The 20,593-nt window shown below is 27.6% G+C and overlaps 1 protein-coding gene across 1 annotated transcript; it reads left to right on the forward strand.

The window, feature by feature from the left end:
• Nucleotides 1-606: 606 nt before the first annotated feature.
• On the forward strand, nt 607-15,010 carry LOC112593538 (putative uncharacterized protein DDB_G0282133). The gene is made up of 7 exons (XM_025337972.1): nt 607-930; nt 6,256-6,419; nt 6,486-6,604; nt 9,487-9,657; nt 10,406-12,510; nt 12,593-12,716; nt 12,817-15,010. Exons 1-7 carry the CDS (start codon nt 752-754, stop codon nt 14,920-14,922), a joined length of 4,968 nt encoding a protein of 1,655 aa, XP_025193757.1. The 5' UTR covers nt 607-751; the 3' UTR covers nt 14,923-15,010.
• Nucleotides 15,011-20,593: the final 5,583 nt, after the last annotated feature.

Consider the following 20,593-nt stretch of genomic DNA (forward strand, 5'->3'; position numbering starts at 1 on the left):
AATTAATATTTTGAACGAACATATAGCTTATTGATTATCGTTAGTATGTCTGATTTAAATTATTAATTATACGCTATAAAATATATCGTATATGGTATATACCAGGATAAAGTGTGTACATGTACCTATAGTATACATTATGGTTTTGTGATAATGAACAATATTTTTAAAATATTCATAATAATAATTGTCCATTAAATAAGAACCAATGTTATGATATCATATTTATAGGATTATTATACAAATTCGGTATTCTTCGGTACGCGATAAGGCCATGGCGGTTGACTGTATGGCTTATGAGATCTATCATAATTTAAATCGAATCGATATTGTCTCTGTCTCTATCATCTACAGCCAGTTCTCAGCGCGTGTTGCTATATTTCTGTAGTCTTTCATTTTTATCCTAAAGCTGAAAAAATTAATTAGCAGTGTCTATTAGATCTATCCAATGGTTTCATGAAATTACATGTATATAATCAAAATAGTTTATATTGACATCGAGTTTTTAGATCAAACCAGTCTCACGTTTTCATTTCACTACAGTAGTGATCTGCGACGGTAGTGGCGCTAGAAATACGACTTTGCTTCTTCACGACCTCGTAGGTTAAACAACGGTTAGTGCCCACTACGGTGCCGCGCTGTAAATACGTATACACTGGCGGTCGTCTCCTTGGCCTGGAACCGAAAAATATTTAACTAAAAAATATAAATTAAACTTCACTTGTTGGCCGTTTTATTTGAACGTGGAAAAATGTTTACTCAATCCGTTTTCGCACGGAAAACCATGATTCTCGCCGTCGCATTTATTTTTTCGATAGCCACCGTAGCGTACTCCGCTAACGCCGAATCCGTTCGCATGTGTATAATCCAAAAAAACCCAATCGCCGAGGAACATAATATAAACCCTCTGCACAATATCTACGGTGAAACGTGAGTACACACATCAACATTTATATTGTGCTTTAGGAAGAGACATGAGAGAACGGAGTAGGGCCTCATCTGTCCTCTTTATTTTATTTTACAAACTTTTAGCGTATCTTTCGTACCTAAGTATATCCTAATCAATATGATATTTAAATCTTCTAGTATATAACCGCGCTTTTATTTTTTTACACTTACATCCCTCATATTTTTTTGAATATTGTAACCTATATGCGTACCTATACCGCCGTCATAAAAATAATATATAATGTTGTAAAAACGAGACAAAATCAACAAACGTGATAATAATTTCAAAAACATAATATGTCATAGTCATATAAATTTTGACAACTTTGTAGTTTTAATTCTATTAATTTTGACAAACTAATATTATCTACACAATAAGATATATCTTAGGAATCATTAAGATTCTAGAATCAATTATAAATACTTATAGAATCATTTAAAGGTTGTATAAAATAGTTTATGTTTTTTGTTTATATCAATAGTATTTTGCGGAACATAAAAATATTTCTGTAAATTATTACTTTGTATCACTATAATATAATAAAGAAATAACAATAAATACTAGAGAGTCTGATTATATGGTTTCTCAATATAAGTGTATGTATTAATTACCTAATTATCAATTACCGAGTTGGCCCAATCAGGTATATTAAGTAATTAGAATATAAAATAATAAATGTTGACTGCAGCATAAATAATTGAAAATTGATTTTGTGAAAATAAATGCTGAACGACATATAATAATTTACACTCATGACTACATTCAAGTATAATTTTAATATATAATATTTATACGTCATGATAATGTATAAATGTTTAATAATACTAGACATATTTAAAATTTAATCACGTGGAGTCAATTAATATCTCTTTTGAAACATTATGCTAATAGAAAATAGGTAGATAACTATATTTTATTATCATTATTAATTATTATTATCTTTAAAATATTTTTATGTGTTCTATATCTATTGAAATTCGTAAATAGATCGACACATTGTACATAGTAGGTACTTAAACCTAATAAATTTTAACATCTAACTCTATTTATCATTATTATTAATTATTAAATATTAAAAAAAAAATTAGACCTAGTTTTAGATAACTTTATTTATATTCTCATGTAAATCATTTTATATTTTTAATCCAAATAAGTCTTACAATTTTTGTATTAAATCCAGCAATTATACCATTTACGTTAATTAAATTGCATATTTGTTTATTTTTTGTTATACGATATTGCTGAATGGTTAGTTCCTCGTATCGTGTAATCTTAATGACTTAAATACCATTTTTATTTTAATGTGCATATATTTTTTATTCTAATTCAAATTATATTTTTAGAACAAAATTGTAGTGCATTTTAAACGATTTTGAATATGCAATATCATTTGAATATTAATTAGGTATTAATTGGTTTATGGTATAGACTGAAATAGTGTATTATAATCTTATAAATATCTGTAAAAAAATATGCATCTATATTCTAAACTGTATTCCCAACGATTATTAATAATTATACTTGGCGATTATAAAATATTATATCATTGCACAGACATTAATTAAAAAACAACAAACACAATATTAATACTTTAAATAAGTATAGATTACATTATAGTCATATAATAAATGGTTGACGACGGAAGCATTAATATTGATAATAATTGGATTATGCAACTTTTTTTTTTTTTTTTTTAATGAGCTAGACATTGATTCCAAAGTAGACAATTAATTTGGTATACCAAACGATGCATTATCCGATCATCGTAGTTTTAATACCAGCTCTATAGTGATACAATTAATAATATAGTCGTCAGTTTGTTTTTATTTTGGTTATTATCCACAATGATGATCGATGAAAAAAACGTATTCGGTCACTAAAGCACAATAATTTATTAACGTACGTTATTTATTCGGTCAAAACTCAAATTTTTATTTAATAGAAAGATAGTGACATTCGATGTTTCATATATTAAGTTGGATATACTGGAATACGATCTCCTGCATACCCGCAGACAAAAAACAACGTAGGAATATTTTTCATTTCCATATTCCATGTTTTGTACTGGTTGAACGAGTAGTATACGGATTTATCATACCTACGTATTTGTGTATTTATTTATACGACACATATTTTATATAATCATGTTTTAAGTTACTATGAGATGTTGGACGGCAGAATTTTAAAATAATAAAGTGTTTGATATTAAACCAAACAACCGTGTTTTTGATTGGTTAGGTTAGTTTTAACATTAACAAAACATTAACTTGAAACGTGAAATCATATCGAAATTGTTAAATGAATCGAAGATTTTAACTGGTGACCTATGCATATTATTATGCTAATATAGGTACATCATACAAGTTTATTAGATAGTATAATATTATGATAAAAAAAATGTGTCAAACAGGTTTAACAAGTAATTACTATTTAGTACCTATTTCACATTTTGGTTAGTTGTTGGTCTAGCCTAGTGGTTTCTAGACTGTGGAACGTGGCTCCCTCGAGAGGAGCGATAAAAATATTGATATTGTACATAATATACACTATAAGTACTAATCTAGTACTATACACTAATAAAAATTTCTGTTTCATTTATTTAAGGGTGGTGCGATTGAATTTTTTTATTTTTGATGGTGCATGAACCAAAAAAGTTTAGGAATTGCAGGTCTAATCCATACATTTTTTTATACTTGTGTATAAAATTACGTACATAACTACTATAAAAGATGAATATTTTAATTCGACATTTGTGCTCAAATAAATACGTTGAATCAACTCAATATATTTATGTGACGATCACGATTTTATCCACAAATAATACAAATTGTTTTAATTCATATTATACGAGTATTTGTATGGGTTGGTCGTCATTCGTCGGATTAAAAGAAGTAAATTAAAAATTATGTATAGGTATTATACTACAAATGTTTGATTTTGTTAGAATATTATGTACGAAAATAGAACGATACCTACATTTCATTTTTATTTCACTAATAAGATTAAGTTTCTTATAGATTGTTTATCTGTACCAACATCATGATAAAATTACATTTCAATAATTTTATTTATTGAGTTAATATTTAATTTCGAAATCGTTTTCTTCATCCTGGGGCTAATGTACATATACTCCATATTAAATAACATTCATCATGGGATGTAAGTGTAAATGTTTAATACGATATGTCCTTGAATACTGTATTCTTGGCAACATAAACATTTTCATGCTTAATTATTTATTCCATATGTCCAAGTTTTGTTGTATTTGTTGCAAAATATTTTCTGATTAAAAAGTATAAACGAATAAACACGTAAATTGACTAACAAAGAAAACTTTTCTTCAAATAACAATTCATGCTTAAAATTTAAATTATATTGTATAGTTAAAATATCTATGACATTAATTGTTATATTCAACAATTTAATTATAAATTAAACAGATAAAATGTATGGTTATTAAATTCGTTATCTATTTAACTTATATTTTGTATTAATATCAAATAACATTAATGAACTATAAAATAAAATATTAATTATTACTTAAAGTAGATAATTGATAAGATTATGATTTATATGCCTACGCAAATAATAACATAAAATATTGTATTTTTTAGTTTTTATGTAAATATAATTTTACCGTATTAATAAATTATAGTAAGATAAAAATTTGTTCAAAAATATAAGAATAAATATAATAATTTATAAAACTCATAAGAATCTTGAATTTATAATCAATAATAACATTTTCTCCATGTAGAAGAAATATATAGAACAATTCCTAAATTACTCATGATCGAATCTTTTCACTTTGTACATCTAATTATACTAATGTGACTATCTTTATATTAAATATTACCAATGAATAATTGATGTATGTTAAAGATAGCTAAAAAAATTTTTTTTATAACCTTTGAGTATTAGATTTTAAGTGAAGTGATGAATGTATTTTACAATGATTTTTTTGTGTGCATGTACACTAAAATCAATTTTTGGTACTTAGTATTTTAAGTGTCACTCAAAAAAAAGAAAACTGTAACTTATTGAAATTTTCACCAAATACTTATATTAGCATTTTCTATAAATAATACAATTTTCAATTTTTTTTTCGTGTTTTTTAAGTTATACATAGACATTTAACAATTTTAATTTTCTATATTTTTTTATTGGACTTATAAACTTGAAAATTTAATGCAAGATTCCTCATAATAAGTTTATACTGAAAAATTTGAAATATATATTTTATACATTTCTATACAAAATGGACAAAATTTAATATTTTAACGAAGGGTTCCGTTTCTAGTTAATTTATTGTGATTCAAAAATATTTTACTTGATATTTTGAAATTCAGCATGTATTATTATATTTTATATGCAAAATAACATTTTCAAAACATTTAGAAGATTTATTATATGTTATTGTCTATTAAGAGTCTAAACCATATTACTATTATAAAAATAAATTAATATGATAAATTAATAGCAATATATTTGTCTATATACTTATAGGCTGACAGACTATTTTTGCTCTGAATTGTTTTTTATATACAATTATTAAATTCAGATTTAACACATGACAGAGATGAACTCAATGATTAGACAATACTTCTAAAGCACAATGATTATTTACTTTCCTTTTCTATTTTTATTTATTATTTTACTAATATCGTTGACTAGTACAAAATTATTTTATTTTTTATATTATTTGGTAATCATGCCAATATTGTATATTAAACACGTCTCGTAAGTAGTTCTTTTCATATGTACCTACTTTATAAATTATACATATTTCATACTTTGATACATATAAATCATATAACTATATAAATTATATGAATCCATTCATGTTCACATTCTATATTTTTTTAGTTTGATAAAAGTAATTATATTGTTTAATATTGGCATGAAAAAATGCTGTAAATACTCCAAATTGAAACTCGAAAGTTGCGATATTGATGTGGAGATGTGTTAAGATGTTAATAATTTTTTCATAGAATTATTATATAATTAAATTATAACAAATATTCATCTAAAAACACTTATTATATTTACATAAATACTTCTATAATTCTAGTATTTACAATCAATAGGTAGATACTAGATATTTATATAGATTATAATTATAAATTATTAGTTATGACGATAAACTTTAATTTTATTATATTAATACTCATATTAAAAAATATAATACTGTAATCGGTTTTTTTTTTGTCTAATTGTTATTTATCTAAACATAAAAAATTGAATAATAGGTACTTATGTAAATAAAACATATTTTTTCAAATTTTTTTTTTTATTTTTCTACACAGACTGATAACTGAGTGGAATGAATATATTTATGTCGTATCAATTTGCTGTAATGTACCGGAAATGTTTTCTGATCCCAGAAAAATGACTGGTGCTATTAAATTAACGGCTGATGGCAAAGCGATCGATCTTGGACACATCGACAAATCTAGTGTCATAGTTAACGGTTTGATTTTATTTGCTGTTTAAAATATCATGTAAATATGCTTTATCTTGTTTGTTACGTTTCTAGAGAATAGTATTATGCTTACATACACTAGTGGTGATCGAGACAGATATACAGAAGACACTTGCAAAGGTTTTCGATGGAAAACACATGTGAAGTTCTTATGTGATCCGTCAGTAAACCAAGTAAGTTGTTACTTAAAATTGTTGTGTTTTAAAATATAGAATATATTTAAAGATTTCCAAAACTACTAATGAAATTTAAAAATGTAAATAACGATTACAGTTTTAGGTAGGTACATAAACTATAGGTAATCATGAAATATAATATATGTGTAAAAAGTAGTTAAAGCTTATATAGGCACCACTTAACTATTAGTTTTTATAAAGCATTTAAGCAACACAATTACGTATACTATAACTGTATAAGAATATAAGATATACTTCTTGACAAAATATGTTATGTTATTTAAAAATGTTTATTACTATTGCAGTATAAAAACGTGACTATATTTTTCCTCTTATAATGGAACTCCTGTACATTTCAACAAGAAAACACATTTATTTTTATTTATTTTTTTTATTATTTTTTTTCGCATAAAATGACAATAGTAAAAATAAGTAAGACATAATATAAAATAATCAAATTTAAACAGTTTGGTAGTCTGATTTTCTATGTTTTGTTAGTTGAACAAATTTTGTTTAAAATGCTAGGTTAGATTTTTAATTTAGAATACATATTTTTACATAGCTTTTTATTATTTAATAGTTATTAGTAGGACAGAGAAGTTATAAGAAGTAAAAGTGGAAAAATATGTATGCAAATATGCATATAAAAAATTTTAAATATACATTCAAATTCATTAAACATGCAAAATAATATGAACAAAAAAATTGTATTTTAATGGAATAAAAAAAATTGGTATAAAAGATAAATAATTGCATTGCACAACTAATGTTTTTTAAATATTTTCTATGTCGAATAATCATCGATGTCAGCCAGTATGGATTTATATTTTATATCTAGAAAAATTTTATTAGTATTTATAAAATGTTAAATCATTTCCCGTTACATTTTTTGGTAAACCATCTATCAATGAACTTTCTACATTAAAAATTTTTAAAATGTTTAATATTATTGCAAACCCATTCATTTTTTCCAAAACTTGGTTAAATTTGGTTTTTACCTATACTATATTATAATATCATTTAGTTTTTAATTAATTAAAAATTGGGCTCAAAAATGTATGAATATGTATAACACTTGCATAAAATATTCACAAAATAACAAAATATGCGTTTAAAAAAAAAAAAATGTTCAAAACACTTATATGCAAAAAAAAATGTTAATGTTTCAACTATGGGGCTTATGACTTATATTTATATCTCAGTTTGCTATAAAATAGAGCTCAAAATAATGCAAATCCTATAATTTCTCTGCCTTAGTTATTAGTTGATTACGTATATTATCATTGTCGTCCGGTGATGACACTGATCTATCGGCTATTATTGAATGACTGTAAAGGGTGCCAACATATATATTATGAAATATGTACGAACGATTGACGATACGGCTGTGATAACGAATATAATCTTATATTATAAAAGGTGCTTTCCTCGACGTTTCACATCTCCCAAGCCTTTGTAGAGTCTGGCATTTGGGTCTTCTCTATAAATTAAAACTTCTCTTTCTTAACCACTACTATCTGATTTTCAAATTCTACTTTGAAATCGGGTTTTTTCAGTACGAGTAGGTTCTTCTTTTCTTATTCTGCTGAAAAAAAGCAGGCGTACCACAAGGCGCAGTAGTTGCTCTCCTACTCTTCAATATCTATATCTCAGACCAGCCTACCTCACCTTATGGCTTATACTCTTGTCGGCGACTTTGCTGATGACAAAGCCTTACTAACAACAAACTCAGATTCGGTCCTAGCATCTTCTTACATTCAAGATTATCTCAACACCCTTGAATCATGGTGCAAAACTTAGGGTGTAAAAATAAATGAAACCAAGTTCATTCACGGTACCTTTGCGCTTTGCCACGAAATATGTCCACCACTTTACCTTAATAATCAACTGCTTCCTCCTGCTCAGTGTGTACGTTACCTCGGTATACTTATTGACCGACGTCTTACCTGGAAATCTCACTTAATAAGTCCGTACACTTAATGACCGCTTACGACTCCTTCGACCACTTCTAACATCGAAGTACACGAAGCTCTCCAATAAACTCCTGTTCTACAAACTTCTTCTTAGGCCCATCTGGACCTATGGGATTCAAGTATGGGGCGCTGCTAAAATTTCCAATCTAAATCGCATCGAAAGATTTTAATCAAAAACTTTACGCACAATATTAAAAGTGCCATTCTATGTCTCTAACTACACCCTCTACAACCCCCAAAAAAAATTAAATTAAATGTCATTTGCATCACATCTAAAAATATATTTTGGTAATTTGCGCCAAATAAAACTAAATAAAAAGGCATTATGTACCTAGGTACTAAATTTGTAATTTTCGCCACTAATATTAAAATTATAAATAAATGTATGTAAGTAAAACAAACTCCATGTATAGTAAATAAGTAAATTTTTGTTTAGTAATAAAATGTATAAAAATCAATATAAAAATTATATTGGACACGCGTTGGTATGTATTATTGTATATCCTATGCGATATCAGTAAATTTATCTGCTGGTAAATTCCAACTGCAATTAAAGTTGAAAGTGTGGCGAAAATTTCATATTCCATTTCATTTACTGCCGAGACGCCAAATATCAAAATTAATTTGTTTGTGTGACGCAAAAATGCAAAATACTATTATAATTTTTATTTTTTGGCGCAAATTACATACGTAATTAAATGCACCTATTCGTGGCGCAAATTAAAAGTAATATAATCGACGCAAAATACTATCTTCCATAATAACACATTGTTATGAAATTTTAATATTTAAATTTTTATATTATGGTTTATACAATATTTTACTGTAGTAAACCTTGTTATTTTTAATGTTGTTTTTATAAAATGCAAATTTATATGCTTAATAAAATATGAAATTATGTTTTAGGATGTTTTAACATTGATTAAAGAAGATCCCGAACATTCTGAAATATGTCAAGTGTGGTTTGAAGTAAAAACATCTAAAACATGTAACTGGCATTCAAATACACCATTAACTGTTTCGGAAAATGATTTTTCTATTAGTGAAAATCTGGTAACCAAATCTGAAGAGTGGAGGGTAATAAATAGTATTTTTTAAACCAATGTAAATTACAGTTAATACTAATATTCATCTTATACCGAAATTGCTGGCAGTGATATTATTTTAAAATTTAAATACCTATTATTTTGTATTTAACTACTCATGCTGAGATTTCAAATTCTATTTTGCTACTAAAAAATTACAAAAAAAAAAAATTTAAATCAACACCTTCGTGATTTATGAAATTAACTAGTATAGTAACCGGAATTTTAAATTGTAATATAACAAACAATTGTAAATTACTAACTGAAATTAAATTTTATAAGTCATAAATCTATTGAAGTAAATTCACGTTCAACGTTCAACAGGACCAATATTGAGTTTTTTAATAAATTTATTGCTTAATTTAAATTTAAGTATATTGTCTGTGTTTTTATTTTTACTTAATTTTTTTTTTTTTTTATAATACTTAAATTTTTATTCCAGTTATGAGTATATAAAACAATATGATTTAATATTATACATACTTCGATTATAAATTAAATTATCGTAAAAACTAACTTACTAATACAGTTGAATGTTTATGTTACATAAATAAAATAGATACATTTTATCTAACTTATGAAAACAAACAACATAATATTAATTCAGCTGAATATAAATATAATTAGTTGCGAGTGGGTCAGAGATAAAAAAATAAATATTGTGCTGATATATTTTTAAAATAATACATTTATTAATAATATTATAAAACAAATTTAACCACTCGTTATTATTGTTTCAGACTGATTATGATAAATACAATGTAAGAGAGTCAACCAATTTCCATAATATACCTTTAAATAACGAGGAAATTAAAAATAGAAACTCAATTAAAATTACTTCAAAAGATCAGAAAAATCAATTCGACAATGAAAATTATTTAAATGAGTATAAAAAGTCACTTTACGAGAAAAGTGAAATGGAGAAAGCTAAAGGAGGTAATTTAAAAATAAATACACCCGAAGACAAAATGTTGATAGATCATGAGAATAATTATAATTATTCAAGTAATGATTTGGAAAATAAACTTAATAATTCCAAAATTAACAACTTAATAACTGTTCCTGTTATATCACTTAATAATGAATACAGTTATCCTGGAAAAAATGAAAATATCTTGAGATATAATAATTTGAAAAAATATTTAAATAAAAATAAAAATTCGGAAAGTAAAAATGAAAATTTGCTTATAACCAAGTTAATAAAAAAAGATCAAAATAAAAACGGTAAATTAAACCAGAATGTTTCGGAAATAGAAAAATTTTTAAGACAAAACACATTTGAAAACCAAACATCAAATAAAGAAATTAATGATTCTGAAGATAACAAAATACCATCAGATAACGAAAAAAAGTTTAATCAAGACTATTTAAAAAAATCGAATTTAAATAACGATACTAAAAATAACACTTTGAACTCATACAACGGGGTTTTAAATAGTATAATCAACGAAGGAAAAATAGCCGATACTTCAAATCAAAGCCAATCAAAAGATAACACATCGATTATTTATGATGATAATAAGGTGCCAGATGATACAATTACAAAAAATTATGTAAATCAAACGTATTCGCAAAGAACTAATCTGGAACCCAAGTCATTTCAAAAAGTAGATTCAAAAACTGTAATGAAAAACAATAACTCCAACATCAATAATTCCATGACCCCCCGTAAGGACTCTGAAAATAAGCCAATAGTTAGTGAAGATACTGTTGATACTAATCATATTTATGTGACAAAACAAAATGCAAGTGATGATAATACAATTATCGACGCAAATGAAAAGAATAAAATTAAAAGTAATTATAATTTAACTAGTGGTAATGATGAAAACGCTTTTGTGGTTACTATTCAGTCGACAACAAATAATCCATCAAATAAAAATGAAACTAGTGAAGTAAATGGTTCGTCTACTGAATCATCATCAGTCAACACGTCGTTAAATAATATTAAAATGAATAATAAATCAGAATCAAATGATACAAGTATAAATAATATAGACAACGTTAACAAAAACACACAACCAGATCAATTGGAACCGAAATCTAGTGCAAAATTATCGGATAATATAACAACAATAATTATTCCGTCAAATAAAAATGAAACTGGTGAAGTAAATGGTTCGTCTACTGAATCATCATCGGTCAACACGTCGTTAAATAATATTAAAACGAACAATAAATCAGAATCAAATGATACAAGTATAAATAATATAGATAACGTTAACAAAAACACACAACCAGATCAATTGGAACCGGAATCTAGTGCAAAATTATCGAATAATATAACAACAACAATTATTCCGTCAAATAAAAATGAAACTGGTGAGGAAAATGGTTTGTCTACTGAATCATCGGTCGACAGGTCGTTAAATAATATTAAAACGGACAATACATCAGCATCAAACGATACAAGTGTAAATAATATAGACAATGTTAACAAAAACGCACAACCAGATCAATTAGAACCGAAATCTAGTACAAAATTATCGGATAATATAACAACAATAATTATTCCGTCAAATAAAAATGAAACTGGTGAAGTAAATGGTTCGTCTACTGAATCATCGGTCGACACATCGTTAAATAATATTAAAACGAACAATAAGTCAAAATCAAATGATACAAGTATAAATAACATAGACAACGTTAACAAAAACATACAACCAGACCAATTGGAACCGGAATCTAGTGAAAATTCATCGGATAATAATAATAATAATGATAATTTAAATGCTACTACAAATAGTGCAAATCAATCAGAAAACAACTTCAGTTTTGGCGATTTTTTTTCGAATATCTTCAATGACGGCATACATGTCAGTGCAGCAAAAATAACTGGAGCAGTGTAACTATATATTAAAGCTTATTATAAGATAAAATAAATTATAAATATGTATTTTTAATATCCTAATATTGTAATGTTACAGAGTTGTATTGTTATCTGGTGTTGGAGTTGTTGGAACAGCCATAAATCGTTATTATTATAAAAAAACTGGTACAGATCAAATACCCTTTAAAGGAACGTTTCAGTCAATTATTAATAAAATTAAAGTATGATATAAAAGTTTAAACGATGCAAAAATATCTGTGTATCACCATATTTTTATTTTTATTTTTTTATTTTTTATTTTTTATTTTTTATTTTTTTTAGGTTTGCTGTTGTTGTTGTTGTAATTTTTCTGGCGACGACTTAGAAGCACAAAATTCTACGAGTGAAAAATCGCCTCTTTTACAACCTAAAAATATATCGTCACCGCTATTGGTAGATGAAACGTCTCAAAAATCCAAAAAGCGCAGTAAAAGAAGTGACGACGAAAAACAGCAAAAAAGTGATAGCGCTGACGACGATAGTAGTCAACAAAATAGTAACAAAGATTATGGGAGTATGAAAAATGTAAAAAAATCGTCGGCTTTTGAAACAAAATTCTGGAAACGTAAACGCAATTCTACTATAGAAGATAAATCACTAGTGGAAAATGTCAAAGAAAAACTTATTAACGTTGAGAATAATTTGCAAAAAAAATCTATAAAAGAAGTTATGGGTGAAAAAATTAATACATTATTCACTGAAAAATTAAAACCTACAATTAAAGAAATTTTTGGAAAATTTGGGAAAACAGTTGAATCAAGTGAAGAAATTAAGAAGAATTTGGATACAATATCTAAAGATGCAGCAATAATATCCAAATTAGTAAAAAATGAAAAGTCAGTAAAAAATGTTGATGACGTAAATGTTGAAATCAAAACTGAAAATACAAATTCCCAATTAAATAATGGTGAAAAACAAATTTTGAACATAGAACAAAAAAATGAAAAAGATGTTAATAATATTATTGAAATCAATACAAATGTCGATGAAGTAAAATCACAAAATAATTCAGAAAAAGTACCTTTGAACGAAAATGAAATACACAATGCCGTAGTAGAAGAAAATAACAGTAGCATAACGTTTGACGAATCGCAAAAGTCTCAAAATGTTAAGCCTATTCGTGAAATTACCATTCCAAAAGTGTCTGTACCGGATCTTCAACAAATTGAAACGAATAAACAAGCATCCGACATGAAAAAAGCGAGTACATTAAATGAAGTTACGGCCGAAGAATTAATTAAAAATAAATATAACGGAAATACCATTTTTACGAAAAATAATATTGAAAAACTCGAAGATACCATCGTTACTCCTCTCTCAGAGACTGCGGCTAAAATTAATGAATCTAAATTAAAATTCTTAGGAATCGAAAAAGAAGATAAAAGTATACAAAAAGTGACGACAAACAATGAAAAAAAAGGAGAAAATGAAGAGGATGAATTAGTTGAAGTCATCGAAGAAGTTGTATACATTGATGGTTCTAACGGAGCTGAAGATGAAGAGATTATCGAAGAAATAATAGAAACTACTACAATCGAAGAAGAACCTGACTTTTTGGACGAATCTGGTTCGGGACACACCAAGGTTACAGTCCGAACAACTCGTAAAATATCATCATCTTCGTTGCCCGGGGAAGTGACAACCACCGAAGAGACTGTGGTCACTGATGGTATACCAGAAAATAATAGAAAATTGTCTGGTTTTGAGTTGGGTATTGGAAAATCCGGAGTCAGCATAAGTGACGGCGATAAAAAGTTGGAGGTCGGTGTGCCCAATTTGAAGCTGAATCGCAGCAAAAGTAAATCGCCGAAGAACGTAGGTGATAGTCCTGATAAGCGAGACACCAAGTCTCCAGAAAAATCAAAGAGGTTAATATCGATGCCCAAAATATTTAAGAGATCTATTTCTCAACCGTCTGGCGATGATATCCAAGAAGCTGAGAGCGAGTCACAGTTGGGATCTACAACTACTAAGAAATCGCCTCGGCCTAGTGCTGGCTTATTGATATTTGGAAAGTCACGATCCAAATCTTCTATGATCCTTGATGAAAATGACATCAAGACGAACACAGGTGTGGTGTCAGACTTCATTGATAACGAACAAAATGCGTCTCGTATATCGAATGAAGGACTAGGTGAATTCGACAAAGCCGCAGATAATGCAGATGTTAACACTACAGTGGTTGTACGTAAGACGTCCACAACAACTTCTACAGGAAAAGATTTTTCAGCAAGCACAGATACCGCCGGAATGTCTCCTACAGGTTTAAAGTTAGAATCGGCTGAGGCCCAACAATCGTCTAAAAATGCCGACACCAAGTCGAACACCAAATCCAAACGTGAAAAAAAAGACAAAACAAAATTAACGACATTAACGCGGCCATTTTAGATTTACATGAATCTAAGAAATATTTTTAAACTTACTGTGTAAAAAACTGAAATATTATTGGTTCATTTGTGTATTAATTAAAAAAAAATATTTTTCGTTGATGCGAACTGTATCTAATAGAATTTTAAATTCAATACTCATTATTATAAAATTGTTTATGTTTGGATTTTTTTATAAATTCAACATTAATTTTATTTGTGCATATACTTGAAATTTGTTCAACTAATTTTAATTCTATGTTTCACAATTTGTTGTTCACTTATTCTTTCTACAAAATTATACTTTTAATCGAAAATTATATTCCTAAATTCAATTATTTTTATACATAAAATGTAATAATACTATTTGAAAATGATTGTGAATAATATATGTTTTCTATTTTAAATATCGAGATTGCTAATAAAAACACTTGATGTTCTTAAATGTATCATATCAATTTATTTAGACTTGAAATATAATTATATAACTTATTTCCTAATTGATTTATAAATGACCAAAATTCAAACACCAATGAAAAGTATGATAAATGTATGATGCTAGATTAATATTAAGTATTAACGTCATACCGAAAAAAATAAAACATATTTTATACAATAAATAATAAATTTTTCAAATGCGATTTATTGATTGCAGAATAATAATTATTATTTGTATGGTTATAAATATGTAGGCTCCGCTCAAAGTCAATTTTTAATCTCGATTATGTTGCGTTGAGTATGATTTAAATCACAAATTATCGTGTTAATTTATTTAATTTCATAATATATAAAAATCTTGCCATAATGTTTTTTGTTTAATTCTTCCGATCTGTTTCCTTGAATAAAGTTATTGATAATTTTTACTTTAAAGTTACATATCATATATATATATATATATATATGATATAGGTATACAATGTAATTAAAATTGATAAAATAATATAAAATCGTGAATAAATAAATACATAAAAAAATATACTGTTTTGTTGTAGCTTTTTAGATTTTTCGACGTAGGTTGAAGCTTCAACAGCCTAAGCAGTAATATGGCCTTAATGGTGGTGTACTCGTAGATATGTGCGTCAATTATTCTCTGTACTGAATGTAATAATGTATGAAATTACTGGTGATGTTTTCAAAAACATCATAAAAACCGAAATTATATTAAAAATAAACAAAATTTATAAATCCGACAGTAGCGTGGTCTGATATGTGTCGGATTACCGAAATTCTACTGTAGTATTAATATCAATACCGAAGTACCGATATTCATCATATCTCGCAATACCTATAATTAAAGTTTATGGTGCTATGACGCTATGTCATAAATTCTATTCGATTAGGTTTACCTGTTTTTTTTTTTTGATATTTAAATAAAAAGTAGGTTGAATAAAAATCCTATTTGAAATATTTAAGGTTTTTGCTTATTTAAGCATTATTTAGCTTATTAGTATTTTTTTTATTTAACAGTTAATTTAATTTCTAGAAAAAAATCGTTTTAAAAAGTTTTAATGCCATAAATTTTAAGTAGCATTGTGTATACCTACCTAATTTTGAGTATATCGTGATTTTTCTCATAATAATCTCTGCGCTTCTAGTCAATTAGCCCTTGGTTGACAAACGTCTTGTCTGCAGGGGGGGGGGAAGTAAGGATAATTGCTTCCCTTAGCTTTTTTCTAGGTCAATTATCATAATAATTATGAACCTAATATAAAATATTACAAAATAAATATTTTTTAAATTAAAAACAAAAATACAATATATTTTTTTACCAAATGATTTGTATTAAGAAAATGTCTTTATTTCGTGAGACTATAATGATCAGAAAAATATAAAACTATAAGAATTTTTCAGTGAGCATCTTATTGAGATAGTTGAACAATTACAAATAACATCTATGAAAACAGACGTTGAATGACAAATAAAAAGTCAAGCATTTTAGTTACATAATACAGCAACTAAATCAATACGTTTAATATTTCGTAATGTTTCCATACAAACCAATGTGTTTCATTTAAAACAATATCATTTTTCGTACCTATATTATACAATCAGCAATTAATACTTGCTATTTAGCTTGGAATAAGCATGTGACCTCAATGGCCCTAGATAATGATACACTAATGATACATATACCTATGTATATATATTATATGTAAAAGCATATTATAATTCTTTGTGCAAACATTTTACTATTACTGTTTGCGGTTTTAATGAAAACTATTAAATAATATGAAACCTCCAAGTGTTTGAAAAATCAAAATATTTTATAAATATAGTTATAAGCAAAATTTTGTACGAAATTAAAACTGATATCAGCTGTATAAGCCATTTCTACACTAGATATGAATTTTTAAGAAGTATAAATTATTTATGGCTTATAGATATTCTGGGCGTGATGTAATTAAAATAAATCTAGCTAAGTAAAATATAGCTATTTTAAAATATCAACATTTTAATTAGAAAAAAAGCTGTATCCGAAATTATTATCATAAAAATGTAAGAAATAAAGAGGAATAACATCTTTAAATATTGTTATAAATATTAATGATAAGATTTCTTTATTATCTAATATCTTACCAAATACAAACGTAAAATCGTAGGAAACACATTTGTTCGTAAGATTATTAATCGGTAAGAATTTATTCATTAGTAGTTATAGTGAAATTGCACAAACATTAAATTCTTTGACTATATGCCTAGGCATTTAATAAAATGACTGATTTGACTATATATGCCTACGACATATACATAATACACATGCATACAAATCGCAAAAAAAAAAAAATTGCGAAAAAAAAATAAATAAACATGAAATTTGTTCTTAAACGGGTTTGGGGTAACTTACGTTAATAACATAACGTCGTCTGCTGCAGTCACTGTGTTCGACGGTACCGATAACATAATTAACATAAATAAATAATTATCAGCCGTGCGGCGCGCGTGTCCGGCACGCGCCCACTTGAAACCATCGACGACATTTTCTATTTATTCGTTTTTCCACGCTGAATCTGGGACGGACACAAACCAGCCCCTTGCAAACCCTCTCAGCATAAGTCTCCCGCAGACGAGACCGAATGACCCGCGTTCGATCATTCGAACAGTCGTCATAGCCGTCGTCGACTTGCTGTTATATTTATTGCTTATATATTATTATACATAGTATGCGAACGACCGCAGAAACGCGTCATGAGATTAAATCGTTTATTATCGTCACACAGCCATTATCAACCCTTTTCGTTTTTTCGTTTAGTATTGACCAATACACGCGATACTGATTGAATCTTTAGTGTGGTACAGCGATTATCAACTGTAATGACTGTACCTACACCTATAGCTGCACTCATTTTCCTATTCAATTGTTGTGTTCTTACGTGGTTTTAAGTATCCTTAGTGTAATAATATATAACGCTACGTTGACTTAATTTAAGAAAGGTTATTTTGAAATCTAATTTAAAAATTCTGTAATATGTATGTATAATAATATTTGTTATGATTATTTATTTTCATTTTTTTATTATTATTTAATATTTACTACTATTTAATGTTTTTGTAATTTCTTATTATGAAATTATTATAACAAATATTAAAATTTATAATACATTTTCTTCTAAAGTTTTATGTACTCTATGCTTATAATAGTTTTGCATTTGTTTGGAATAAAATTTAATTTATAATCTTACTACTTAAAATACAAAGCTTATTATTGTTTCCAGTGTTCGCGTGTTTAAAATTACGAATCATACTATGTTTAATTTTTAATTAAATAAAATAACCAATAATTCAAATAATTATATATAAAAATGAATCGAATATATTTTATTTGAATAATTGTAAAAAAATCAATTGAATAAAATGTTATCTAAGTATTCTAAATTTATAAATACGATTCCATTCAAATAAATAAAACTTTAAAACTTAATATACCATATAAATATATAATATTTTGTAATTTCAGTTGATTAGATTGAATTGTCCATAGTGCCGTTCATTGGTTGTCTTTATATCATTAAATCCATTGAGTTTTTGAACAACTAAAAAAGATAAGTCTATCCTTACTAGATGTTTGATTGAACATTTCCGTTTAAAGTTATTATCATCTATACATTTTTAAAACGTACAAAAATAAACAAATTAAAAGAAATTTTTTTTTTCGTATAAACATTTTTCAACTGATTTCAGTAAATCATCAGAGCATAATGTGTTAGTATTTTATTATACATAGTACAACGATCTTGAAGTGCGTCCACGAACTTTTAAATATGTGTTTAAAGTACAGGTACCTGTTAGACGATGTATTCGACCGCTTTTTAGTGCATTTATAAATCCCAGTTTTAAATTATTATTCGTATAATATGGCCTATATCGAGTACTAGCTTTATAGTTAACGCGAACGCAGTAGAGGTCACGTGCCCCAACAGCGGCAGAACACAGAAGCACGCGCAATGTATTAATTTAATACAATATTATGTACCTACCGCTGATCGGTGTTTACCGTTCCCACCGCGTATATGTTTGCACAGTCATCGCGGTCGACTTCAGGTGTACTATTTTATTTACATGAAATGAAATTTGGCCCACACACAACAGGACCGAGATGATAATACGGAGAGAAAACAAAAACGTTCGGGTACTTCTACGTTTATTGTATCGACATGATTATTGTACCTACGTAAAATATAATATTGTACGAAGGTACAGGTACTTATCAGTGTTATTAGGGCGCGGGTCAAGGGGTGTCTCTCGAAGGGGATATTGTACAAATATTTGCACCCAGGACCAAAAAACGTACTCATCATCACGCGGTCTCATCGCAATAGTATACTATTATATTATAGTATCAGTCGTGTAACCACTAACCGCGTAGGTATTGTTGTGGGAACCCGCAACGACGATGATCGTGGTGCAGCGGTTAATGGGCCGTTACTAATACCGCGCGGTCGTCTCCCGCCATTCATTACGTCGTTCTCGTATATATTATCATATTTTATATGTGATAATATTGCAGTCCGCCGATCTGGTCTCGTTCTAATTCGACGCGTGTCCTCGTCGTGACGTATCCCCAAAAACTTACCCTCGCGGCGTGTGTGTGTGTGTTCACTGAATACAATGTCAATGTGGTATACGCGATCGAAAACCGTCAGGCCTCACTCATGCGAGCCCTTTCGGAAAAACGAAAATCTCACACAAAAGCCCCGGACGCTATTTCACTTTATCGCTATCAATAAATGTCACGCGGAAATATTTTACCAAACCGCGTCGGACCTTTGGTCGCTTGTCTGTATATGTATAATTGTTGCGGAAATGTTATACATTATATTGTTGTTATTATTATTATTATTACTGTACTACGTTTTATTCTCCCACGTGCCGCTCTTAGTCGAGTGTGTTTACATACTGCGTTGTCCGACACGCGACTTTTACGAGCCGTTTTAATCGGCGCAGTGTCATCGTCGATTAATACATTATACGCGTGTTTACCGTATCGTGGATAGCTCAAGCACGTGATATTATTGTCGACAAGTATAAGGTTTACATATTATGTGTATGTATAGACGTATAGCACGTTGTGTGGGACATAGGCAGGTCTTATGTGACAATTAATCGACGGACGATTTTCGAGAGCGCTTATATTGTCCGGCCAGCTATGTCTATCCGCTAGACACTACAATACAATGTGATTCACCGAGTTACTT

The sequence above is a fragment of the Melanaphis sacchari genome, unplaced genomic scaffold (genome assembly GCF_002803265.2).
Source record: "Melanaphis sacchari strain LSU unplaced genomic scaffold, SCAv2.0 Contig20_pilon_pilon, whole genome shotgun sequence".
In the NCBI taxonomy this organism is placed as follows: domain Eukaryota; kingdom Metazoa; phylum Arthropoda; class Insecta; order Hemiptera; family Aphididae; genus Melanaphis; species Melanaphis sacchari.

What these genes read in the sequence shown, in the direction of transcription:
- LOC112593538 (XM_025337972.1), top strand. Translation starts at nt 752, where the DNA reads ATGTTTACTCAATCCGTTTTCGCACGGAAAACCATGATTCTCGCCGTC. An exon ending in ATCTAGTGTCATAGTTAACG is followed by an intron (nt 6,420 to 6,485) that starts GTTTGATTTTAT and finishes TTACGTTTCTAG; the next exon opens with AGAATAGTATTATGCTTACA. An exon ending in CAATTATTAATAAAATTAAA is followed by an intron (nt 12,717 to 12,816) that starts GTATGATATAAA and finishes TATTTTTTTTAG; the next exon opens with GTTTGCTGTTGTTGTTGTTG.